Here is a 13,868-nt window from a genome sequence, read left to right as displayed (position 1 = left end):
AGTGAGAAAACCAGTATTTTCAAGTGGTAACACCTTGCAAATTATAGTGTAGTACCACAACCAAGATACTGACATTGGTATAGTTAAGATATAAAATACTCCATCACCATAAAGTTCCTTCATGTTTTCCCAATCACTTTTTAACCTGTGGCAACCACTAATCTGATCTCCATTTCTGTAATTTTTTTTTTCATTTCAAGAATCTGATATAAATGAAATCATACAATATTTAACCTTTTGGGATTGCCATTTTTCACGCAGCAAAATTCTCTGGAAATTCATATAGGTTGTTGCACATATCGGTAGTGCATTCCTTTTTATTGCTGAATAGTACTCCATAGTATGGATAGACCATACTTTGTTTGATCATTCACCCATTATAGACATCTGGATTGTTTCTGGATTGGGCTATTACAAATAAAGATGCTATAAACACTTGTGTACAGATTTTGTATGGTCATAAAATTTAATTACTCTAAGATAAATGACAAATAGTGCAATTACTAAATCATATAGTAGTTGGATGTTTAAGTAGATGGATAATTAAATTTTTAACAAACTATGAAACTTGTCCAGAATAACTGTACCATTTTTCATGCCCATTGGGAATGTTGGAGAGATCCACTTTCTGTACATCCTTGCACCTGTTTTAGTTATTCTATAATAGATGTGTAGTCATATATAACTGTGGTTTTAATTTGCATTTTCTTAGTGGCTTATGATGATGAACATCTTTCATGTGTGTAGTTGCCCTCTCTATATCCTCCTTGATAAAATGTCTATTCGTGTCTTTTGACCATTTTCTAATTAGATCATTTGTTTACTCTGGAGTTTTGAGAGTTCTTTATATAATCTAGATTAAACTCTTTTGTTGCATATAAAGTTGGCAAATGTTTTCTCCCAGTCTGTTGCTTAATCTTTTTATCCTTTTCATGTGGACTTTCACAGAGTAAAAGTTCTTTGTCTATAATAAATTTGATGAAGGCAAATTTATCATTTTTTTCTTACAGGGACCTTTTTTGGTATCAAGACTAAAAATTCTTTGACTCTCCTATGTTTTCTATTAAACATTTTATACTTGTACTTTTGCACTTGAAGTCCATGGCCCATTTTGAATTAATTTTTGTGCAACAAATGTGTAAGACCTAGTTCCTTATTTCAAGTTTCCTTTTGTTGTTGTTGTTGTTGTTGTTGTTGTGGATTTCCAGCTCTTCCAGCATGATTTCTTGAAAAGTCTATCCTTCCATTGAATTATCTTTGCACATTAGTCAAATTTAAGTGAGCATATTTTTGTAGGTCAATACATTAGTGTCAAATTGTTGCTGTACCTGATTACCACAACAATGTCTTCAAACAACACCAATTAGCCATTATATAGTTCTCAAAGTTCTTTAGGTCACAGATCTGAAATGGGTCTTACTAGGCTAAAATTAAGGTATTGACAAGGCTGCATTTCTTCTGGTGGTCTAGTTCCCTTGCCTTTTCTAAAGGCTTCTAGTTTTCTAAAAGCCACCTATACTCCTTGGCTCATAGCCCCTTACTCCATCTTCAAAGCCAACAGAGTAGCATCTTCATATTTCTCTATTACTCTGACCATTCTTGCCTCCTTTTTACAAAGGTCCCTGCAATTATATTGGACCCATTCAAGTAATCCCGGATAATCTTCCCACCTCAATGTATTTATCACATTTCTAAAGTCCTTTTCCATGTAAGGGAACGTATTCACAGGTTCTGGGCATTAGGATGTGAACAACCTATGGATGACCATTATTCTGCCTAACACAATCTGCTGTCTGGTGCCCAACAATTCACACTGAAATTATGAGACATGGATAAGCACTTCTGACTTCCATAGAACAAAAGTCAACAAAGGAAGATATGAACAGGCCTGAATCCCATTTCTTTCTTGTACCAAAATCTGCAGCAGTTTTGCTTTAGTTGTTGTGTAACAAATTTTCACAATCTTGATAACTTAAAACATTACTCACTTGCTACCTCATGGTTTCCTCAGAGGACATCTATCATATTTTACAAGGTTCCACCTCCACTTTAGGTAAAGGACTGCACAGAAATGTGAATATGGGGGAGCAAGAATTATGGGGACCGTCTTGGAATTCTGCATATCAGAGTACAGTTGACACTTTGGACAGATTAATGAGCCCATGCAGAAAGAGTGTATTGAGTAGAAGAAAGAGGCTATTTTTAGGAATAACTTTGTGGAGCATCAACTTTATAGGATAGGCAGAAGGGGAGCCTGCAGCCTAGAGAGGTGGGAAAACAAAACAATCCAGAGTTTCACTCTGGTAGACTAAGAAGAAAAGCCATTCTTGGGAAAGTATAGAGTCAGCACTCAACATGTACAGCAAATATTTGCCTAAGATAGAGAAAATATTACCTAAGAGTTAGTCATTTGCAGTCTTGGCAAGGTCATTTGCATCAAAATGCAGCAGAAACCAGATTGGAGACTGAAGTAGAGAGAGGTGTGTGGTCTGCTAAGATGGTAATTATTTCATGATAATTAGCCTTTAAACTTTCAAGTTGTTTTTTTTTCTTTAGTTATCACTTTTTTAAAAGAATGGAACAAAACATTATTCCTGCTAAAATTTTCTTTATTCAAACCTAAAAATGTAGCAAGAATATCTCTCCCTTTTGAAAGTTACAGATATATTGCACAATAACACTTCACTGTGGTCATTAATCAAGAGGTAGCGGTTGTTACGGGGGAAAAAAGTTGAAAAAATCCTAAAGTGCACTGATCAAACCATCTGCACAAAAGCAAACACACACACACACATACACACCACATCACTGTCATTTGGACAATCTGTATAAAATCTGCGATTTTAGTAAATGTTTAACCTAAGATATTTTTGCTATGTGGGTGCACTTGTATCTATATGTCAAATAATTTGGATTTGCGATGGATGCCCTCAGATAGTGATTTAAATAAAGTAAGAACTATAATGGTTTATTCAAATTAATTTCTCTCTTGTATTTAGCTACTTAAAGAGTTTAAAGATGAAGATTGGAATATGGGCAATATTGTATACACACTCACAAACAGACGCTACCTTGAAAAATGCATTGCTTATGCAGAGAGCCATGATCAGGTAAATGAATATGTATATAAATTAATTGTGTCTCTCTCTGTATTTATTAACATATCTAATACAAAAATATCCAAATAAAAATTTCTGAGGTTTAGTACAGTTAATATAATTTATAGCTATCTTTATGTGAAAACTGCTCAGACTTAGAAAACATTTAAAAAATATTTTACAGATCTATAAATTCTAGCTTCAAAATGCAGTACTATTTTTACTAAGCAAAACTGTAATTAAAAAATTGTAAATGACAGTTGCAAGTGTTCTCCTACATGTTTTCCTTTGTTGTAACAAGAGGAATATTGGTTCTGATCCAGGTTAATTTTAATTTCAATTTTAGTTTTCCTTCTTGAGGTTTTCTTTTATGCCTTTTGACAAGCTTTCATCATTTTTTCCTGCAATCACTGAATTCTCTTGCTAAGTAATCACCCTGACCCTTGTTTCTCCGGCTTCAGCCCATCCTTTCTAACTCAGCCTGAGATATTTTCCAAAGAGCAAAGCTCATTTTGTCAACCCACATCTTTTGATTAGATCTTCTTATTCAAGGCCACTCATATTCTGTCCCAAGCCAAAGTTTCCACCTTTTTTCTCTGCTCAACTCTCCAAGCATTTTATTCTTCAGGACTATAAAATTCCCACCCATTCCTGACTAGGTCATCCTTGTTCCAATCAGGTACTTTCCCCACACACCTGAAAATGCCTAGTGTACCTGGGAGCTCCTATGAAGCCCTCCTGCCCTGACTCTGATGTCATATTCTCCCTGAAGTCTTCATCTAGTTGTATGGGGAAAAATAGTGGCCTCATTCTCCATGCTTTCATCACATTTTAGGCAGAACATTAGTTTCCATTACCTTTATATATCCAGCCTTAGCACTGTGACTGCTCCTAGTAGTCATTCAATAAACATAAGTAAAGGTAGGAACAAAGGCCATTTAGCTATTTAAAGCCATATTAATCCTCATAAACATAAACAACATGTATGCATTATAAAGGAGACAGTAAACATTTCTGAGATTATTTGCAGTATGTGCATCAAGGAAATTGAAGCTCAAACAATAATCTTGTTATTTTAGCAGAATTTGACCATTTAAGGTAAACAGGTAGATTTTCAGCTGTCTCCTTTAATTATTAAGAAACAGTTAAGTAGACCAGAGGTCAGCTACTAAAGCCCATGTACCAAGTTCTTCTTGCTGCCTGTTTTTGTAAAAGTCATTGATACATGGCCATACTGATTCACTTATGTATTGTCTGCGGCTGCTTTTGAGGCATAATGGTAGATTTAAGTGGTGGAGACTGAGAAAGTAGCCCCAGTACCTAAAATATGTACTATGCAGTCTTTACAAAAAGTTTGCTGATTCATGATATAAATGTATATTAAATTTTGTATCTTCCAAATCAGAGCAGTGCTTTCTTTTCAACTTAAATTGGCTGTAAAGCAGATCAAATCAATACCTACCAAAAAAAGGAGAACTAAAATTTAAAAAAAAATTTAAAAAAACAGGTATTAATAAGTGTGGAGGAACTCTCACCAGATATATAACAATAATGAAAACTAAAATAAATGCATAAATTCTTTATATTGCAAACTCCTAGCAATTTTAACATATTTGAGCTCCCTAGATATATTTATTTTAGATAAATGAACGAAGGAGTAAATGAATGGGTTAAATAAATTAAGGATGCAACACCTACACTATTTTCGTAGTTTTACTCCCAAAATGTACAGAAAATTATGGATTTACCAAGAATTATTTCATACTTTAAAGATTGATGTAATTCTGCCCGGTATGTCAAATTGTCAGTAATGTACAAAAAGATGCAAGTTTTGTATCTCTTTCTAAAAGCAAAAATACATTGAATCTTAAATCTGATAAAATTATAAAGATGTGTATTTATAAGATGAATACTATAGAAAAATCGACATCCTGGTAAAAATCTAATCAGAATTTATCAAAATAATTTTGTAATATAATCATAACTTAAAGAAATAAACCCAGTCACACATAAGAATATAACAAAGCAATTTAAAACAAGTGAAAAGGGCAAAATTGTTTAAGAACCAGTATTATCTATTAACTAATGTGTATATCTTCTATGCGTTATCTTCAAACTGTTTTAGCGATGGAGCCTATTTTTGAACTAAGTTTGTACAGCGCTCTGAGTTGTATGTCTGATTGAAACTGCATTTTATTGGTACATGTATTAGTCTGCTAGGACTGCAATAACCGAATCCCACAGGACAGTATAAACAACAGACATGTGTTTCTCCCAGCTCTGGATGTCCAAAATCAAGGTGTCCGCAGGTTTAGTTTTTCCCGAGGCCTCTCCCGGAGGCTTGCAGATGGCCATCTTTCTTTTCTCACGTGGTCTTTCTTCTGTACACTTATCCCTGGTAACCCTTTCTCTTCATATGAGGACACCACTCATTGGGTTAGAGCCTCACTGTTATGACCTCATTTAATCTTGCTTACCTACCTCTTTATAGACCCTCTCTCCAAATATAGTCACATTGGAGGTTAAGACTTCAACATGAATTTGAGGACACAATTCAGTCTGTAACTGTACACATTCCACTTCATATGTTTAGATTTAAAATATTTACCTTTGAGTCAGAGAACAAAGAGTCTACTTTGATAAAGTGAAATAATTTGAACTGGAGTAAGATAGACGACAATTACCATCTAATCAAACTTTCAGAATTCTTGTGCCAGCAGCCATATTCTGAGCTAATTCTTTCTTGGCCCTCAAAATAAGGACAAGACTGACAGAATGAGTAGATAGTCTTGAAACAGTATTTTAAAGAAAAATCATTTTAATCAAAATAGATTTGAGATTAAAATAGGTTTATAAGTAAAAATATTTTTCTAAAAATGAAAATTATTATAATAGGATAAGGAGATTACAGTTTATGCTCTATTGTATGTTTCACTATAAATTATTTTTGTCAGTAAAAAACATTTTGTGTTAGTTAGCCATTTTTAGCCATAAAATTTTGGATTATTAAGAGGCCTCTCTTCTACTATGTTTCTGAGTTACCTGCCCCATTTACCAACTGTTATATTTTCATATAAAACAAACTAATTTTGGGGCGCCTGGGTGGCTCAGTCAGTTAAGCGTCCGACTTCGGCTCAGGGCATGATCTCGTGGTCCGTGGGTTCGAGCCCTGCGTCGGTCTCTGTGCTGACCGCTCAGAGCCTGGAGCCTGTTTCAGATTCTGTGTCTCCCTCTCTCTCTGACCCTCCCCCATTCATGCTCTGTCTCTGTCTCAAAAATAAATAAAATGTTAAAAAAAATTTTTTTAAATAAAATAAAGCAAACTAATTTTAGATTAGATGGCAGATTCCATGAGGAAACAAATTTTACATTTTAAGAAAAAGCTGTCAACCCTCTGCTGAAGGAGAATAGGGTCCATTTTAGTATATTTATGTACATATTTTATGTATATAAATACATATACATAAATATAAATATATAGAAATGATTAAGAAAATCTTCCATTCTTTCAAAACAAATAAAATGGTAATGCAAACTATTTTTAAAGTTTATTTAGTATTCTCAACAATTATAATAAATATTTGTTCCAATTTCAGAAAACTCGAAGCATCAGTTCAGATATAACAAATATTTAAGCGGCTTATCCTGAGTTTTCACTAAGCTCTTTAAAAATAAAAACCAGTCCTGAAAATAGATGCGTTGATCTCTGACCAGCTCACATGATTATACCAGTTCACCTTCAGTGTAGAAAGCAACTATTGGAAAATACATGAAATTAATACTAATTCTAACACCCTCTCCTAGATTGTTTCCCATCCTGTGTAATCACGTGTTACTCTAGTGCAAATTAAAACTGCTTAGTACCTATTCTTTGCATTTATCTCAGTGACTTTTATTTCTATAGGCACTAGTTGGGGATAAGACACTGGCATTTTGGTTGATGGATGCTGAAATGTATACCAACATGAGTGTTCTGACCCCGTTTACTCCAGTTATTGATCGTGGAATACAGCTTCATAAAATGATTCGACTCATTACTCATGCTCTCGGTGGAGAAGGCTATCTCAATTTCATGGGTAAGTAGGAGTTGAACACATACCCCATCTGTGTTCAGAATGTTAACTAATATTACATATAACATAAATCACGTTGAATGTTTTGAATTGGCTGTTCAGATTTAAAATAAAAAATTACAACTTTATTTTTTTAATACACTCACATATAAACTGCAGAAATTAAATTACTGTATGATCATTGTTATACTCATATACAATACAGAAGTACAGCGATAGCTGGCACTTTATGTAATGGTTTGTCAACAAGTGGCATGAACTATTTTTAAAGCTTAGAGTTATTATTCTGAATTTCATCATTTGAGTTTATTTTATTACTTTAGTGTTCACACATATTGAACATAAGAAAGATATCATTGTCATATCATAACATATTCAGCTAAGATTATTGGTCTTTGAGGTAATTGTACACCAGCATGTTTCTATGATAAATGTGAAAACCAAGACTAAGAATATGTGATGTACAAAAATGAAATGTGTATTTATTTTAAAAATAGGAAGACTTTTATTAAAATATTTAATATTTTAATATTAAAAATAGAAGATTATTTTAAAAATAAGAATATTCCAAGGTTATTGTTGTCTGAAGGATGTTGAATGCTGCAATATAGAAATCAACTAATATTTTCTGTTCTGTTTGGTCAACAACGATTATTTGAGAATTTGAGTTTTAGGAGATTTCATCATTTTTAGATGGGAAGTGTATGTGGGAGGCTGACTTATTTTTCTAAAGTAAAAGCCTTAGAGCTTCAAGTTAATTCATTTCTATCTGGAAATTTTTATAAGGAACCTCTGGTTGGACTTTTAAAAGTTTCTATTGTTAAATAAATAAATAGTCTCTATTGTTTGCTAACTTGAGGTTAGCAAGCCCAACCCTTTATGCACCAGATTTCACCCGTATGGACTGTACCCTTGGGTGTATTCCTCTCCTCTTAGGATCACAGAAATTTGTTAATATTCCTAAACTGTCTGGAAGTGACCTTCCTGACCTGAGGGACTGCATTGTGTCAGCCATGCCACAGGCCAGGTTTCCTGAGCGGACTTTGCAGGCATGATATCCATAAGTAAAATCATCCTCAGTTGCTTAAAAGCAACTGGTCCTCCCTGACTCTGTGAACATTGTCCACAAATATAGCCATCCCAGTAAAGCCTTAGTTGCAGTCAATTCATTCAATTATATCCTGAGAAAAAGATAGAATCCATGAATGTATGTAAATAACTGTGTCACCATGTAAAGTAAGGAGAGCTGAGGTTTTAGTGTGAGATTTTTTTAATGTTTCATTTCACTTATAAAAGCAGTTAATTAAGTTGTTACAGTCTAAGCTTAAATAGAAACTGAGAGGGCTTCCTTGTATGTGTGGAAATGAAACAGTTTTCCAAACAGAGAACCGAAATAAAAGAACATCTCTGAGTTTATGCAGCCAGTCCTATGTCATTAATTCGGTCCTATGTCATTAATTCTAGAAACCCACTGCATTCAAGAACTCTAGTAACCTGACTCAGTTTACTGCTTTAGTCTGGAAATTGTGTAAGCATTGTCAACTCAGAGGCTGTACCTTTGAGTAGAGAGTGTCAGTAGTTTGAAGTACTTAATAAAGTCCTTTACCTGAGACTATCCTTCTTTGCCAAAGACAGTTCTAGCGTGAAGCGCATAACAGAACCTTCAGGCAAATTTCAGAGTAAAACGGTCTATCCACAGATGATGGAGCTTAATGGTCCTAGTTAAATAAATGTTGATAACTTTTAAATAAGAAAGGTCTGATGCAAATTCGTAATAAGAATGATTTCCTGAGTCTTGGTGTATATTCCATAATGGTAAAAATGGGTCTTGGACAGCCAGGACATTAACAAATCTCAGTAACTCATAAGCTTTGTGAAATATATATCCCTCCTAAGACAGGCTGAGCATCTGTTCTGTTTTGGAAACTCTTCCCATAGTAACAATAAAGAAACATAATTGTTTCTAACACCTCTTTCTATAAGGCCTATAAAGTGAGCATATTTGTGGTATCAAATCTAATCTTGAAATTATTCTTTGATAGAGAACTAAGATCTTTGACGTTTTATTCTTGTGTCCTTAAAACAAATGGCTTCTAATGTTTAACACCAGTATAACACCTATTTTTTTTTTATTCCATCTGTCTTATTATCTAAATCTAGCATTTCTGTGCAAACTTTAAAATCAATAATCTCCGAGTAGCTCTATAATTTCTGATTATTGATGTTGTTTTATGAAGTCTTTCCCTATGAGCTATCATGACTTCAAATATTTTCTTTTTCCATTTCCTGATCATGTCACTGTCCTGCTTAATGGCTTCAATGACTAGTGCCCTCCAGCTGACCTGTAAGTCTCGCATGAATGGTCTCCTGTGGGTCTCCCTGTTGATTGCTCTGCTCCAGCCAAGCAAGCCTTCTTTCAGTTCACTGAATGTACCAACCTCCTTCCACTCTGAGCTCTATACATTTTGCAGTTCTCCTTTCTTGAAATCATTCCACTCAAACACCCCCTCCCATACCTGACCAAATCCTTCCTCTGCAAATCTCATTGCCTTGGGGAAGCATTCCCTAAAGCCTCATGCTACACCAGTTTCCCCTGTTACACATTTTTATGTTACCCTATCCTTACCTTTCATGGCACTTAACAAAATTACATTTGAAAAACTATTAAATATATGACTCCCTTGGTAAATTTAAAACTCAGTGAAAATAGGGGTCATCTGTATCTTATTCACTATTATATCTCCAGGAACTAGTCTGGCATAATATCTAGCAGCACATCACAAGGCTTCCACATTTTTCTAAAAAAGGGTATCAGGTAGATGTATATGTATGTAATAAATAGGTAGATGTATATATAAATAAAATATTACCTTGTAATATTTTTAGCAGTAGTTCATTAGCTGCAATCACCAGTTGTAGTTGTAAGTAGAGTAATTTTTTTTCAAGTGGCATATAAGAAATTAATATTTAAAAAGATCAATTTAAGAAATTTTTTTAAGACTGAGGAGCAATCTGGTTGTTTATTCATATTTTAGGCATTTTTAAACTTGTTAGCTTTCTGGAATTTTTTTTTTTTTTTTATTTTCCTTTAGTAGAAGAAGAATGAATTAAGAAAAGAAAACACATTTTTATAGTTTTTTTATTAAAACATTGTACATAAATTCATTAGGCACTTAGATATGTATTCTATTCATCACAAATCATTAAGGCCAATACTGACTTTTTTCAGAATGATACCAATTTGGCTGACTTGTTTTGTTTTGCTTGTTTTTTTGCCTTATATACTTCAATTTTGAATTTCAACAAATTCTTTCACTCTGTTTAAAGCAGAACAATTTTGAATTTCAACAAATTCTTTCACTCTGTTTAAAGCAGAACAATATTTGCTGTGAATTTTTTATTTGCTAGATTATTTTTTAATTAGTTATGAATAAATACATTTATATTTCTTATTCTTCTACAATGCAGTCATGAAAGAATCAAATACAGGAGAGGGGAGCAGGGATGGTTAAATTATTTTCATATGTTTTATATTTTTATATCACTGATCATACAAGAGATAAAATAATAAATATGAATAAAAGTAAAAAGTAAATTTATATTGGCATAACATTCTATACTTTCTAAAGCATTTTCACATGCATCATCTAACTTAGCGCTTTCTTAGTTCAAAAGAAACCTGGAGAGAAAGTTAGACAAGTATTAAGGTGTGCTAGGTCAATGTCACAAGTCCCATTTTGCTGCAACTGTAATTAACGAAGGTAAAGAGACACAACTAATGTTGTACAGCCAGAAAATGACAGCAGCTTGTCAGTTGTCTCTTTCTTCTGATTTCCAGTTTGAGAATATTTAAGAAAAAAAAAAAAAAAAAGAATCTATGTCAATATGTAGATTAACCACCAAAGTATAATTAATGAATATCTTTTAGGAAGAGGTAGATCATAGTGGTTAAGAAAACTATCTGAGTGGGATCCAAGATTTCTAGCTGTGTGACTTGTGTAGGACGCATTACCATTCTGGGCCTTTGTTCAGTGGTAAAATGGAGCAGCGCCTGCCACAGAGGATTGTTTTGAAGGTAAAGTGATTTAATACAGATACAAGACTCAGAATATTGCCAGGGGCACATAGCTCATAGTTAACTTTTATTTAAATTAAGTTTCAATTAAAATTAACAATTTTTGGGGCCCGTGAGTTCGAGCCCCGCATCGGGCTATGTGCTGACTGCTCAGAGCCTGCAGCCTGTTTCAGATTCTGTGTCTCCCTCTCTCTCTGCCCCTCCCCTGTTCATGCTCTGTCTGTCTCTGTCTCAAAAATAAATACACGTTGAAAAAAAAATTTTTTTTAAATAAAAAATAAAATAAATAAAATAAAATTAACTATTTTTAGTTCACTATTTTTAATTAGCTATTTTTAATATTTTTAGTTATTCCATTAAATAAATAGGTCCCAGATACTGATGTTCCAATTTCATCTAAGAGTATTGTTTTATAATTTTGCTTGATGGTACGTTGTTTAATATAAAAGTTTATTAAAATGTTTAATTCATTTCCTCTTTAAAACATCAGTAAAATAAGAATTCTTTGTTAAAAATCAAATGACATTTTCCAAGTTGATATATGTGGTAAATTAAGCCATTTCTGTAGTTAGTCTAAGACTAAATAATATATTTTTTTTTTGTTTTCAATTCATAGTGACATTCATTGAATATTGCTACCCAAATACCTTATCTTTCATGTATGAGGAGGTCTGAGGGTAACCTCAGCTAGTTTTAATTTCTAGGATGATTTCTAGGATATATATTGATTGGTTAGCATTTATTATTATCTCTTGTATGGCGTTTGCATGTTAGTTTGTGCATTAGATAAAACTTAATACGTTTTTCTGACATGCCTGTACAGAGAATTTCTATGTACACAGAAGCAGAGAGAAAGAGAGAGAAAGAAGGCAGATTAACTTAAAGCAAATTCAGTTTTAAAAGTTAGTAAATTTGAGATATGTATCAATTTAAACTATAAATTTAACATATTCATAACACATTCTAGAATGTGTTTTAACACAATTTATAAAATTCCTTCATTCTTCAAAGTTTATATGTATCTACTATGTACCAAGTGTTGCTAAGTGGAAGATATTCTGAGTTGAAAAATAGCTCTTGCCCTCAAGGTCTCAAAACTCAAAAGGGAATGCAGACAAGTAAACAGACAAGTGTCTTTATACTACCACATGTATTAGATACAGTGATAGAGATAAGTAGAAAATGTCATATAAATATGTAGGAAACTGGGTTAAAAGATTGTCGGTAGAATTTATGAGCTACTTCAGTTAGATTAGAATAGAAAGGCACAAGAAAGCTCTATAATGAAATCAGTAAGTCTAAGTAGGACTAGGTCATTTTGGAATAGTAAACCTCAAATAAATGAAAAAACTGGGGTCTAAGGAAATGAAATGAGTGATCATTCATTGATTGGAAATTTTAATGAAAAAATATGGTTGTCATCACTTTAAATTATCATGAATTCTTCAGCAAGGAAGACCCGGTATTCATGATTGAATGGCTTTATGGTTTTTTTTTTTTTTTTCTCCTCTGTTTATAATATAACTGAAAGAATACAGATTAGAAAAATAAGATATAAGATTATTGGTAATCTATATGGATAAACCTTTGCTACCATTATAATCATTGGTTGTTTAAGAATGCTTAATAGATAGGGGCGCCTGGGTGGCGCAGTCGGTTAAGCGTCCCACTTCAGCCAGGTCTGATCTCGCGGTCCCTGAGTTCGAGCCCCGCGTCAGGCTCTGGGCTGATGGCTCGAGCCTGGAGCCTGTTTCCGATTCTGTGTCTCCCTCTCTCTCTGCCCCTCCCCCGTTCATGCTATGTCTCTCTCTGTCCCAAAAATAAATAAAAAACGTTGAAAAAAAAAAATTAAAAAAAAAAAAGAATGCTTAATAGATAGTTTAAAAATAAATATAAAAAATATCTGCTATACATATAAGATAACCTCAGTAAGTATATGTTAACTGCATGTAGATAAACTGCTAAAGCTATTCAAAGGAGAAGTGAGGATAAGGATATGTTTTGTCCAGTTTTCTGGTGACTATTTGGTTCTTTTGGAAGTACTACTGTTTCCTAATCCAGTCTTCTGAAGGAGAGGGAGTAGTCACATGACCTCACCATGTGACTTATCAGGAATTGCTATAAAGAGGTGTGGGCAGGCAAGTACATGTGCTACTATGTTCAGTGATCACAACACTAGGGAAAAACCTCAATGGGGGTACAGTGGTCCCCCCCCTTATCTGCAATTCTGCTTTCCACAGTTTCAGTTTACCACCCAGTTCCATCTGGAAGCAGATGATTCTCTTTCTGAGCCTATTGTCAGAGTCAATAGTAGCCTAAGGCTGTGTCACATTGCCTACTTTCATTCACCTCATTTCATCTCATCATGTAGGCATTTTATCATATCACATCATAACAAGAGGAAAAAGCGTTAGTACAATAAGATATATGAAGAAGAGGCTATATGAAGAAAGAGTACAATAAGATATATGAAGAAAGATATATGAAGAATATATTGCTATAATTGTTCTCTTTTATTATTTGTTATTCTTGTTAATCTCTTATTGTGCCTAACTTATGAAATAAATGTTATTATAGGTATGTATGTATGTATATATAGGAAAAAACATAGTAGATGTAGGA

At 33.4% G+C, this 13,868-nt stretch overlaps 1 protein-coding gene across 3 annotated transcripts in view; it reads left to right on the top strand.

The window, feature by feature from the left end:
- The window catches only part of GBE1 (1,4-alpha-glucan branching enzyme 1), a 280,022-nt gene that overhangs the window by 192,276 nt on the left and 73,878 nt on the right, over positions 1-13,868 (top strand). For all 3 annotated transcript variants that reach the window (XM_042957137.1, XM_042957135.1, XM_042957136.1), the window contains exons 11-12: positions 3,000-3,110; positions 7,003-7,174. In XM_042957137.1, the coding sequence (XP_042813071.1) occupies positions 3,000-3,110; positions 7,003-7,174 (283 nt within the window). The remainder of the gene's footprint in view (positions 1-2,999; positions 3,111-7,002; positions 7,175-13,868) is intronic.

The sequence above is a fragment of the Panthera tigris genome, chromosome C2 (genome assembly GCF_018350195.1).
Source record: "Panthera tigris isolate Pti1 chromosome C2, P.tigris_Pti1_mat1.1, whole genome shotgun sequence".
NCBI classification, from domain to species: Eukaryota; Metazoa; Chordata; class Mammalia; order Carnivora; family Felidae; genus Panthera; species Panthera tigris.
Note: the sequence above shows the minus strand (reverse complement) of the source record. Positions and strands in the feature narration are given on the sequence as shown.